The sequence below is a fragment of the Didymosphaeria variabile genome (genome assembly GCF_027946475.1).
Source record: "Didymosphaeria variabile strain IMI 356815 chromosome Unknown scaffold_2, whole genome shotgun sequence".
Lineage (NCBI taxonomy): Eukaryota > Fungi > Ascomycota > Dothideomycetes > Pleosporales > Didymosphaeriaceae > Didymosphaeria > Didymosphaeria variabile.
Window position 1 is genome coordinate 1,708,209 of NW_026611621.1, and position 12,375 is coordinate 1,720,583.

General features: G+C 49.8%; 4 protein-coding genes across 4 annotated transcripts; 2 read left to right on the plus strand and 2 right to left on the minus strand.

Moving 5' to 3' along the window:
* Positions 1-3,141: 3,141 nt before the first annotated feature.
* N0V89_002272 (uncharacterized protein) lies at positions 3,142-4,278 on the plus strand (the record flags this gene model as incomplete). The annotated part of the gene is made up of 3 exons (XM_056211082.1): positions 3,142-3,415; positions 3,468-3,664; positions 3,973-4,278. 3 exons carry the CDS (start codon positions 3,142-3,144, stop codon positions 4,276-4,278), a joined length of 777 nt encoding a protein of 258 aa, XP_056074555.1.
* Positions 4,279-5,636: 1,358 nt separating this feature from the next.
* N0V89_002273 (uncharacterized protein) lies at positions 5,637-6,999 on the plus strand (the record flags this gene model as incomplete). Its single annotated transcript, XM_056211083.1, has 5 exons — positions 5,637-5,673; positions 5,720-6,273; positions 6,323-6,504; positions 6,553-6,747; positions 6,807-6,999. 5 exons carry the CDS (start codon positions 5,637-5,639, stop codon positions 6,997-6,999), a joined length of 1,161 nt encoding a protein of 386 aa, XP_056074556.1.
* Positions 7,000-7,178: 179 nt separating this feature from the next.
* On the minus strand, positions 7,179-8,207 carry N0V89_002274 (uncharacterized protein; the record flags this gene model as incomplete). Its single annotated transcript, XM_056211084.1, has 3 exons — positions 7,179-7,381; positions 7,698-7,828; positions 7,876-8,207. 3 exons carry the CDS (start codon positions 8,205-8,207, stop codon positions 7,179-7,181), a joined length of 666 nt encoding a protein of 221 aa, XP_056074557.1.
* A 961-nt stretch (positions 8,208-9,168) lies between these two features.
* Positions 9,169-10,586, minus strand: N0V89_002275 (uncharacterized protein; the record flags this gene model as incomplete). Its single annotated transcript, XM_056211085.1, has 2 exons — positions 9,169-10,334; positions 10,388-10,586. 2 exons carry the CDS (start codon positions 10,584-10,586, stop codon positions 9,169-9,171), a joined length of 1,365 nt encoding a protein of 454 aa, XP_056074558.1.
* Positions 10,587-12,375: the final 1,789 nt, after the last annotated feature.

Consider the following 12,375-nt stretch of genomic DNA (forward strand, 5'->3'; position numbering starts at 1 on the left):
CCTAGTGGATGCCAGTAAAATCCAGCTTGCGCTTGGCTAAATCAACTGTATAAATTATAGGAAGCACGTTGCAGTGTTCTCAAGCCTACCCAAGGTTGTGTTATTGCCAAGTCGCAAGGCAACAGCCCCATGCTTGCCTGTGTCACACATGAGTCAGCTTCGCATGCGATCCCCGTTTAGCGCACAATAACGGCCCATTAAATCAACGTCTTAATATGTCTTCGCGTATAGTCCCTTTGTGTGTTAGGTATCCACTCTCGCTCATCTTACCTGGTATGCTCCCGAGACTTTCATCGGTGTCTTACAAAAGTTCCGCCCCCACCTTTTTAGGGATCTAGGTATCTTTCTTATAGATTCCAGCCAGTCTACGTACCATGGAAGGCAGATCATTAGCCCAGCTCCTCCGAAATTATGTTTCCTAGGCCTAGCAAATGGTAAAAAATAAAAATAAACTAAGCTGTTAAAAGCCAGGTAGGCTAATGATAAGCCTCATTTAGTACATATATTCGTCAAAATGAACAAAAGATGTACCCAGAGCCATCAATGGGGGAGGGGCTTTTGTGAAGCACAACAGTGCAGCACGTTAAATTTTCACAACCCGATGTGCAAGCAGCTTGGGTGAGAGGGTGAAATTGAACTTGGGTACTGTATCATGGTCAGCAGTTGTGACAGGGTGCACTTTATGGTAGAGACATCCCTTGCAAAACCCGGCTTGAACGCGCACATGTGAAAGTGCTCACATAACTTCTAGGTCAAGGAGACGGCCAAGAAGCTTGGATAGTTCTTAGCACGCTTGACTACGAGGAATATGATGCAGAAGTCCGCTGTCTATGATTTCTTTTGTTCTTCTGTTCTATAGAATATATGTTGCTGTACATATATGTTCATATCATTGTTGTGTTCCCGACTTTCTTTCCAGTGTTCAAGCCACCCATCAGACGCTTGTAGCATGTTCAGGGCATGTTTTCCCCAGGACATTCAAGGAAAAAGATAAGCAGAATTCTCAATTACCGATCTGCAGGTTTATCTCAGAGAATTTTGAGCCATGTTCAGGCCACTGTCTGATTCTAGTAATCCGTCGAATAGCCACAATTTCCACGTTCACATGGTTAATGCGCGCATGGATTCTCAGGCACATCTTCACTCGGACTTCGAAACCACTATCCAATATACCTGTCCCTACACAACAGAACTTCTTAATCTCCTCACATTGTTTCTTTGTCCGTACCTATACTGATTCTCTTCCTTATGCCCCTCTCCATATATGATCGAACCAAATGTATCAACACTCTCAACTATAGACATGGTGATAAGTGGCCGAGGGATGTTTAGCATTTAGAGTTCGCATTTATCACATGGCTGTGGAAACATGAGCCTAATGTTCGTGGGGCAGCTTTCAAGCTTTTAGCAAGCCCAGAGCTAGGCAACAATCAGATATGCGTCTTCATTAGGCACAGAAATATAACTAAGAAGGATGACCTGGTTGCTCGTTGGAAAAAGGAAGAAGGCGGAATAGAATTGCAGGTGGAGTGTGTAAGGATCAGCATGATTAAGTACGCTCTTGACATACGACACAAGCACACAAGCATTCCCACTACACGCGAAACTAGCTCAATTATGGGTACAGAGATTATGGTATGGCAGTGTAGCAATGACTATGATTGGGAAAAAATTGCACGGGATGATGTCAGATATGTGACGGGGAGATGTATGATGAGTTGCACGTATCATTGCACACGGAAGATCGCGTTTCCCAACATGGTCGGTATTCCTTTAACATTATTGGATACCCTTGATGCAAGGCTCAGTCAGTCAATGGACATGCTGGGCATACAGACATCAAATCAGGGAGCTGCGACATGTATTTGAAGATAGAGCAGCAGATTGCCTAGTTGTCGCTTGCATGGATTTGGCTGGGTCCTATCTATTGGTACTTGGGACAATTCAGATATGCCTCATATACATTGGGTTCTTTGGACGTGGGACCGCGGCTCAGCCTCATAGTCATCCTGAGATCCTGCGATAGTATTCTGATGACGATGACGCTTCGATTAACCTTATAAAGCGCAGACACTGTGCTATGGGTATCAAGGTTGCAAGTCTTGGGGTCAAATTCTTCTGCATTGGAAGCTCGCAGTGCATACACTTAAAGGGTAACAGATAAGGTAGCCGCCAATAACAGCGAGCCGCTGCGAAGATGTATGCGCCTACCGAGACCGCGGTCGACCATTCAGTATGGCCGCTGCAGCGCGACACGACGAATCACATGCGTATCGCTAAACGATGTCGCACAATTTCGCCCGTGTACTCTGCATGGCACCACGGGGCGTAAAATGCTCACCGTTATTTGTGCATATGCCTAGGCATATAAGCTGCAGTTTTCCCCGCGTCCGGATGCCGTCTTCCATAGCGGTTCGACTTCTCAATCATCATGTCGAACAAAGAGGTTCATTTGATGGCTACGGTTGATGCTCTGGGAGTCGAAAGCCAGACATGCAAGAATGTAACCCTGCCGGATCGTGCAAATGAGCGTTGGAATGAGTCCGGGACCCGTCGGTATGCACTCGAGGTAAGTGGAGCCCTCCACATCATAATCCGAGCTTTCACGAAAGTCACCGTGGCACTGACACCAAGGGCCTGGAGCGTTATATCAATTTGTCCAGTGTAATGTTCTTCGGATTCATCATCCTAGGTTCCTGGGAGTCATTTGCGACCAGCTTCCAAATTGCGCTACTCAATGGAGGTCCTGCCTCTATGTTCTACGGGGCAATCCTGGCCTGCATTGGAGAGAGCGCGGTCGGGTTCTCGCTAGCCGAGCTGGCCTCCATGTGCGCAACTCTGAATTCCTAACATGAGTATTCTCTGATATTCTACAGTGATCCAACAGTCGGCGCGCAATATCGATGGTCTGCCAACCTTGCGCCCATATATCCGCGGTTCTGGGGCCTCCTTCAAGGTGAATACTGCTTTACGTATCGTTGAAATCTGATGTAGCTCATGACCGGTGTAGGGTGGATTACCGTATTTGCATGGTGTTTTGCTTGCGCCGGGCCACCTTTGCTTCTCTCCAATATCCTCACATCTCTCGCGATCTTCAATAGCGAAGGCTACGTTCCTGAACGATGGCATACCAGTCTGATAATGATCGCTACGCTCGTGGTCCCTTTTACCTTCAACCTTTGGTTCCGTAAGATTCTCAACGTCATGGAGATCACGGGAGGAGTGCTTCACATCTGCTTGTTTGTCATATTTGTTGTCATTCTCATAGTCTTTGGCTCGCGGAGTGGTGATGACTTCGTGTTCGAAACCCTGATCTGGGGATTGAGCGGCTGGAATAGCAAAGGCGTATCATTTGGGCTCGGTATACTGCCTGCTACTTTTGCATTGACTGGCTGTGATAGCGTCCTGCATATGAGTACGCATTCTAGAAACCTTCGTCTCCCGACTGATCTTCTGACTGTAAACAGGTGACGAGGTCAAACAGGCGAAGAACCGAATTCCTCGGTCCATCATTTTCGCCTGCGTGTTGAACTCGGTCTTCTTGATGGCATTCATTATCATCTTGCTCTTCTTCATGGGACCCCTGGAAGCCATTCCAGAGGCCGCACCGCTGCCGATCCTCAATGTGCTCTTCAATGCGACAGGATCCAAAACAGCAACAAACGTACTTATAGGTTTGATTGCTGTAGTTTACTTCATTTGTCTCTTCAACATATTTGCGTCTGTATCGCGCTTGATGTGGGTATTCGCCCGGGACAACGGTCTGCCTTTTTCAAGCTCTCTCGCGTATGTAAGTATGCTTTCGAATGTTTTGCAAGAGAGCACAGAGTACAGGCTGATCGTAGTTGCCAGGTGCACCCGATACTAAAACTTCCTATTAACGCCCTGGTGCTCGTCGGCTTCATCGTAATCTGCTTATCGCTCATCTACATAGCCAGCGCTACAGCTTTCAACGCTTTGATTTCTTTGCAGACACTGGCCCTTCATGTATCCTACTTCCTGCCAATCCTGTTCATGCTCATTCGCCGTCTCGGTGGTCCAAAGCCCCCGTATGGTCCTTTCAGACTAGGAGCTCTGGGCGTACCGTTGAACATCTTCAGCTTGTGCTTCCTTGCGTATGTCGGCATGTGGATGCCTTTCCCACAGACGCTTCCAGTTACTAAAGACAACATGAACTATGCTGGCCCTGTTTTCGGCGCCGTCATTGTGGGTGCTCTCTTGGACTGGTTCTTAAATGGCCGAAAGAGATTCCAGATGCCAGTGGTGCGGTACGAATAGCAACCCGCCCAGAGTATGATGAGGATGGTAGATTCTTTGCGCAGAGCTGTGTTGCACCTCACTGGGAAGCAGATCGTTACGCCCTATCAATTCATGATGATATGCATGTCGACTATTCTATGTCAGTAACAACGGGTCAGTGATTTCTTCAGATGTGCAACACCATTCGTTGAGAGTAATATGGAAGGTGCGTGGTGTTTGAGATGTTCCCTACACATGTGTAGATGGAGGAATGGTAGGAAGACACGAAGAGTGCCCCAACAGCCCCGCACTCGCGTAACCTTCGCAGCAGGCCGGCAGAAACACCAACCCCGCAACCCCGCGCCAACGCTTCCTTGCCTAGTTGGGCATCCCGTATTGTATCATTCCCGCCCAAGCCTCACCAAGGCGGCAAGCATCGTCATCTGTGAATTAGCCTCAACGGCAGGGCTTGGGGCTTCGCAACCTGAAAATCGTTTCCGCAACCGATATGCAGGCGACATCGGATCATGCCCCAACACCAATCACCGTGGGAGCCGCTGTGGGCCTCTGGGGTAACAAGGAATGAGAGGTGGATTCTCTGGGGCACTTGATCGAGAAGCAGGGCAAGAAAATGTAACACGCGCCATCTGACTCGTCTCCTGGTATCCACGGGATAGATGAACAGCAAGAAGGCGAGGAACAAGGTATCCGAGGCAGTACCTATGGTAGTTTTGAGCTGCATATAAGAGGTCGATAAGGTAGCAGGGTACCGGTAGGCCGATCCGTGGTGGTACCATACCGGCTCCGCGTTACCGCAGGCCTTCAACAACACCCGTCACTTCTCACAACACAAAACCTACAGAGCCCACTGCCACCCGGGCACACTTGATCATGGCACGCAAATACCTTGGCGGGTCCGGAGAGAGACTCACGATCTGGATTAGCATCGCAGCAAGCACTGTTTTGATGTAAGAATCGCACACTGAACGTCAGACCAATCTGACCATATTGAGTTTCTACGGATATGATCAAGGAGTGTATGGCAACGTAATAATTAACGACAACTTTCTTCACACCTTCGGGCACCCTTCTGCCAACATGCAGGTGAGGTTGCGAGTCTCCATAGTGGAAAACGGTGGCTGACCCTTTGATAGAGTGTCATCACGTCCATATATAATATAGGATGCTTTGCGGGAGCTACATCAACTATTTGGACCGGTGACTTATTCGGACGCCCACGACAGATCATCATAGGATCAACCGTGATCGGAATTGGTGCCATCATCCAAACGGCAAGCTATGGCGTTCCGCAAATGATGATCGGCAGGATCGTAGCGGGGATTGGCACTGGGATGAATACTGCAACAGCAGGAGTCTGGCAAGCCGAGACGAGCAAAATGAGCAGCAGAGGCAAACTCGTCATCATTCAGATGGGTGTGTTTAGCTGTCTAACCTGAAAACGCGTGCTAACTCGCGATAGCAAATTGCATTACTGGTTTCTCGATCAGTAACTGGCTGACGCTGGCTTTCTCCTTCGCACCGCGCGACGTCGCATGGCGTTTTCCACTTGCCTTCCAGCTCTTCTTCACCTTCTGCATCTACGCACTATGTCCTTTTCTGCCAGACTCACCTCGTCTACTAATTCGCAAAGGCAAGCACGAAGAAGCACTCGAAGTTCTGGCAGTCCTCGAGGGTCATGGCGCCACTCCGGAATCGGCATCAGTACGCACACAGTACAACATCATCAAAGACATTCTAGATCGCGAGCACATGAACACTTACACTTGGTGGCAACTGCTATCTGGCAAGGGCCCAAGTGGCGTGCTAAGACGCATGATACTAGGCGCTTGGATGCAGGCGATGAACCAGATTTCCGGGATCAATGTGACGAGCTACTATATGTCCTACATCTTTATCAACGCGTTGGGCATCTCAGAGCTGCTCAGTCGAATCTTAGCTGCCGCGGGATCAGTGGACTATCTAGTCTTTGCATGTCTGGCCTACTTTGTGATTGAAAGGTATGGGCGACGCAAAGTAAGTCGTTCTATGTGAACACAACGTCGCAAAAGCTGATGAGGATAAGGTCATGATGGTCTCTGCAGCGGCATGTTCCACTTGTTGGATCGTCATCGCAATTGCTCTGGGTTTCTCTGCCAACGGTGGCAATGAGTACAAGCTTGGAATTGTAGCAGTGTCATTCTTCTTCGTCTTTTTCGCCAGCTTCGGCATGGGAGTCCTCGGTGTACCATGGTTGTACCCTACTGAGTGAGTCTCGAGAATGTTAGTCCCAATCATGTTTATTCATAGACGCAGGATCAATGCCCTCGAGATGCGAACGAAAGGTGCCTCATTGGCTATGAGTACCAATTGGATCATGAATTACGCAGTCGTGCAAGTCACACTTCCTGGGATCCAGAACATCGGATGGAAGTTTTGGATCATTTGGGCGGTGATCTGTTTCTCGTTCATTCCAATCACATATTTCTTTTACCCAGAGACTGCGAATCGGTAAGCATCACTGCAAATCCCTCTCCATGGCTTAAGTAAACAGGCGCTTATTGATTTAGTACCCTTGAGGACATCGACCGTTTCTTCGAGACCAGCCCAGGCCTCTTCGTCCATCGCAACAAGCTGGCCGTACAGCTGCACAGACCCGCTGAGTATATTGAGGCTGATGAACGGATTGCCATTGCACAGGCTGAAGAGAGTAAGGAGGTTGGTGGAAAGAGCGAGTTTGCGGAGACGAAAGAGGCTGTTTAGAGATGCAAGACACGTTTCCACAGGCCTGACGGGATGCAGACTTGAAAACAAAACCTACAAGCTGTTTTAGGGCTCATTCTCGTACCCATCTAAGAAGTTGACCGTCAGCACGTTACGTTTTTCCTTCAGCAAAGCCTCCCTCCCTTTCTTCAACAAAACGGTGACATCTTGCCGACAATCTACACATTCGTTAGAAACTTGATAATCACAGCTAAGTGGCGCTTCTCACCAATATACAATCCCCTCAGATCCTTCCCTTGTCCTGTAGCGAGCCATGCGCACGTCTGCCCGCACAGAATCGGCGGATCCTTGAATAGCCCTTTGAAATACTCTTCGTCTTTCGGACTGCCGTACTTTTCCTGGACATCTTTGGGAGCCCCAGCTCCCGCTTGTCAGCACTACACGTAATACCGTCCATAGACCCACTTACAAGCTCCCATTCCCGTCAGCACGCCGCCGGGATGCAAAGCGTACAGATGGATGGCCGGATCCAGTCCGTCCAACGCCATTTCGCGCTGTAGCGTGTGGGTCGCCCGCGTCAGCGCCGCCTTCGAGGTAACATAGCCCAATGTCATGGGTACGTCGACTGTTGCGCTGCGGGATGCAATGTTGATGATACAGCCGTGACCACGGTCGCGCATGCGTGGAAGTAGAGTGTGTATGGTAAGAAGGGGCTAATTAAGAGTTATTAGAACAACTCTTGAAAAGGTAGAGATTCAGTAGAAGACGTACACCTTTGAAATTGACCTCAATCTGCTTCCAGAATGAATCGAAGTCTGACATGATCAAAGGTCGCTGGACGAGGACGCCTGCGTTATTCACGAGTATACTGCTCAATCGTCAATACTCGTATGACTACCGTGATTTCGAACACACTCTATAGGGCCAAAGTCTTTCTCGACCTCATCGAATGTCTTCATCACAGCGTCTTGGTTCGATACATCGCATGCATAAGCTCTTATTTTCCCGCCGTGGAACTCGCACGCTTCTTGCGTCTTTTGTTGCTTCTCGACCGACAAGTCTAGGATAGCAACGGTGGCTCCCGATATCGTAAGAGCTTCTGCGATCGCTGCGCCTATGCCTTGCGCTGCGCCCGTCACTACTGCGACCTTTCCAGCATTCTTATTTGTAAGTGCTTCCGCGGTGATTGGGCCATATGGTGCATGCTGGAGGGGAATGGTCGAGGTGCCGAATTCACTGGGGTCCATGATCGACACACTTTGTGTACAAATGGTGCTGGAAGAAGAGTGTGTGTTATTCTATACATATATCTAATAGTCGGTACTAGTTTCCAATGTCTCTGATGGAGCGTGTGCGGGGTCTGGAGTAACAAGGCTAAAGCCCCACATGGATGGATGGTGTGGGGAACTGGCGTTGGAGTAGAACGTACACGGATGTTGTGTACGGACATCGGTGGTTAGACTAAAAAAAAATTGCGGAGCCAAAAATTCCAGTCGAGCTCTCCTTGAAAAATTTGAATGGCTGCCACTTGACTGTACCTGCGTTTACCTGCTCCGTTGCCCCAATTTTGTACACTACCACGGAATCAAACCCATCCAAGAACCCCAATGCTGTATCTGAGTCAACACTGTGGCCAAATTGCCATCTACGCCCCTGGGTCTCGTCCTCGCTCGGAATCCCGTTGGCTTCCTCTGTTTCCTCCATATTCCTCGTCATCAAATCAACGACGCCCCCAAGCCCACGTACATGCGGTAATCTTCTGTCAGCTCAACGTGTTCCTCCACCTTATACAGAAATGTCGATTTTCTATCATGCTCTGGCGCGTTTGCGCTGAAGTTCCATGACTGGGATTGAAGTGATGTAGATTGAAGACGCGGATAATTTGGCGACCAGAAGAGGGGGGATGTCGAAGAAAAGTGGATGTGGGTGGCTCGGTTGCGGTTGCATGCGAACTGCGATTCGGGTAACGCGACAACATCTGGGCACGTGACAATTACGAACATGACGTGTTGCCGCAAGTTGACTTGTCAAAGCTCACGGCTATAATTGCATACCAAATGGGTTTTGATTAGCGCAGCACAATAGTAATGCACTCGGAAGTAGCAAGGCTGATATTGCGCGCAATGTTGCCTTCTTTTCCTAGTAGTGAGAATGTACCTCCCGCGCCTCATCTCACCTATGGATGTCTAACGCGATCCTCAGCGGCATCTAAAGCAGCTGCAGATGCTGCAGTAGATAGTTCGCGCCGCTCAGCAACCCTGTCACCCCCGTATACACGATCAAAACACCAAAGCCGCTGCCATACCCGCCCATGACCTTCCCTTGCCAGGGTCTCCCCTTGATAAGCGCATCGCTAAGCGGCCCAGATACGACGTTCCCAATGCCTTTGCCAAAGCACAAGTGCGTAAGGACCATCGGATTTGCAGCGCCACCTGTCTCACCGCCTTCCCGCTTGGCAATCTCTTTCATGATACCCGGCCAGATCGCTGGCCAGCATCCTGCAAATAAACCGTAGAAAATGCAGAACACATACAGAGTCGCTAAATTGGAGGCGAGACCCCAGATCGTGAGGACTGATGTCGCAACACCGCCGGCGGAGATAAGCATGCAGGTTGTGACGTGCAGTTTGTCACTGAAGTGACCCATGAGTACGAGGCCGACAGTTGCGGAAATGTTGACGAGGATTGTGGACAGTGCACCTAGGAAATTGGATACACCGAGGGTCGTGCGAGCGTATGTCGGTAGGTAAATGGCAGGTAAAAAGTAGCCCGTTGCTTCGACAATGTTGGCCAGTTGATACAGGATAAATACCTTTGTCGTAGCGAAACCCATGTTCAGTGGCTTCTTCTGCACACTCGCTGAATAAGGCAGTCGAGGCTTCACCCAGAATGACAGCGGAGCCGAAATTGCGAACAGCATACCTGCGCAGATTTGGGTGGTTTTGGCGAATCCAACGTTTTGAAGGAGTGCTTCGAGGACGAGTGGAAGGACCGCACCACCGAAACCAGCGGCACTCCAGACGATACCGTATGCAAGACCTTTGCGTCGGACAAACCACTCATCGATATACAAGGTGCAAGGACAATAGGAGATGCAACCTCCGAAGCCAAAAACTACTCCTTGTGTGATGATGAGTTGAGGCACGCTTGTGCAGAAGGAGCTCATGGCGAGGCCTAGGGAAGCGATGAAGAGACCAACGAGCGTGAACCAGCGAGCCTGTCGAGGGTACATCTTGCAGACTGTGACCACGAATGGGGCGCCCAGGTACAGAATTCCAGTCGTCGTGGTACCGATAGCTGCTGTGCTACCCGAACCAGCGAATGGCTCATGAGATGTGTAGTAGTCTTGGAAAACACCAAAAGAGAAGCCAAAGCCTGGATCTCGTAAGCAAGACTGTCAACGGCATCGGAAATAGATGCAAAGTTACCGAATGTGACGGCTTCAACGCCCCAGCAGGCAGCCAGGAAGAGCCATGCCTCCTTGCCTGTGTCCACTGGCGGGAGCGAAGAAAATTCGTTGATCGGAGTTTGGGGCTCAGACCTGTTATCCGATACTTGTTGCTGTCGTTCAGTATTCCTGATCATATCCGAACCTACAGGCTGGAGCTTGACAGAGGTTGTAGCCATATGTTTTTCTTTCTGAAGACAGGACTGTCGTGATAGAGGTTGCTGACGATGGAACACAGTCCTAACAAGACAACGTCTCAAACCCACAGCATATAAGAGCTCTACCCTGAAATACAGACGTCATTGCCAGCGGTGAAGGAACAATGCAACGACATCATTTGTGAGCTGACCAAGCAGATATACATATACGGAGTGGTCGGAGTATTGCTCTGTTGAGAAAAGAGTGGGTTATTAGAGTTCTGATTGGTCAATCCAGCGATGAGTCTTGGGAGAAGTACCCCGCATAACGTCAACACAACAAGGGCTGACTTACGCCTTGCGTCCCGGAATCAAACAGATTATTGCGTTCGTAATGCGAGTTGTATTATGGTACTCAGCCCCCAACAGCTCCTTGGCGCTAGGATGTAAAAAGGAGGTCCTTGCGAGCCGCATATCACGAACACGATCGGCATGTCGTAAAATGTCGAGGGTAGCGAGTAGTGCCTTTTGGTGCCAATTCGAACTGGAGCAGAAAAAAGGGTGTCATGTGTTGGGTCGAAGGCTGCCGAGACGGCAAGTTCGCGCGAGAGGTGAAGGGTAAGGTAATCCGCATCGAGGCGTAGGATGAGGCACACGCCTTCCATTGTCATGACCATCCGTCCGGGAAAAGGGAAGTGACGAACTAGCCACATTACAGCCACAGGCGCATGGCCTGAGTAGGTGCGGGTTGCGAAAACGTTACTCGGGTTCTGTTTGTGCGAAACAGGGAGTCTGGCGAAGGCAGCGACTGGTAACGATTGCGTTACTGAGATAATTCACGCTGCAGTACTGTGACCTGTGTTGTGTACTGCATTGCTCACACTGGGGTAACACAGGGTATCAGAACTTCGGGGAAGCCAGATGCACTGTGACATCTGGAGTGCAGAGGCAAGTAGTACGGCAAATCTAGTTGTCCCTACCTAGATATCCGGCTTCATTCTATGGAAGCCAAAGGCAAAGGTTGAAGTGAGAAAGATCGTATTCTCAAGTTTATCTTGCTACTCATGATCGTCACTGTCTATTGATGACTGCGTTGCGGCCGGGCCGTGCCTCCTCATCTGAGCGATGGGTGACTTTCCGTGGGGTTGATCGATCTACCCAGATGAAAAGGATTAACTGCTTCTTATGCGCCTAGAAGACGGCCGAATCGATCTAGAAGATGTCTACCCTATGATATCTATTCCATGGACGGCTACACGTGCTAGACGTAACCTAATTGGGTAGTTTCCGTCCCCTCAACCATCCCATTGGGTGTCCTTGGCGCCATGACCTTGGCATTTCCCTTCACCTCGGACCATGACCCACGATGCGCCCTGCATTGCGCATCAGCACACACCCTGCTCTCCACAATTGTGCCCGAAACTCTGGTTGTTCATCCAGCAAGCAACGGGCTCTAGTAGCCTTACACAACAGCCTACCTAGGTAAGAGGCTCGGCACAGTCCGATCGTCTTCTCACTGCTCCCAAACCCCCTCGACGTGAACAAGCCTATCAAGCACGTGCCAGTGTCGCTTTCGCACGGTAGCTGGCTCAAAGTCTTGGACAATTTCGGTGCGCTCCGTGTGAGGATCACATTGGCCCAGAACACGATTGCGCACCCCACGAGCTCTGTCAAGCGTTCTGCATTCGGAGATGAATGTGACAAGAGACCAGTGGTACGAATCTACGGCGATTCCGTGGCCTAGATGTTCCCCATTTTGGATTCAGCTTCCTAACTCTGAAAACATTTTCTGCGCTTATGTCTGGGCTTGCGACTTGGTAGGGCTTTTTCG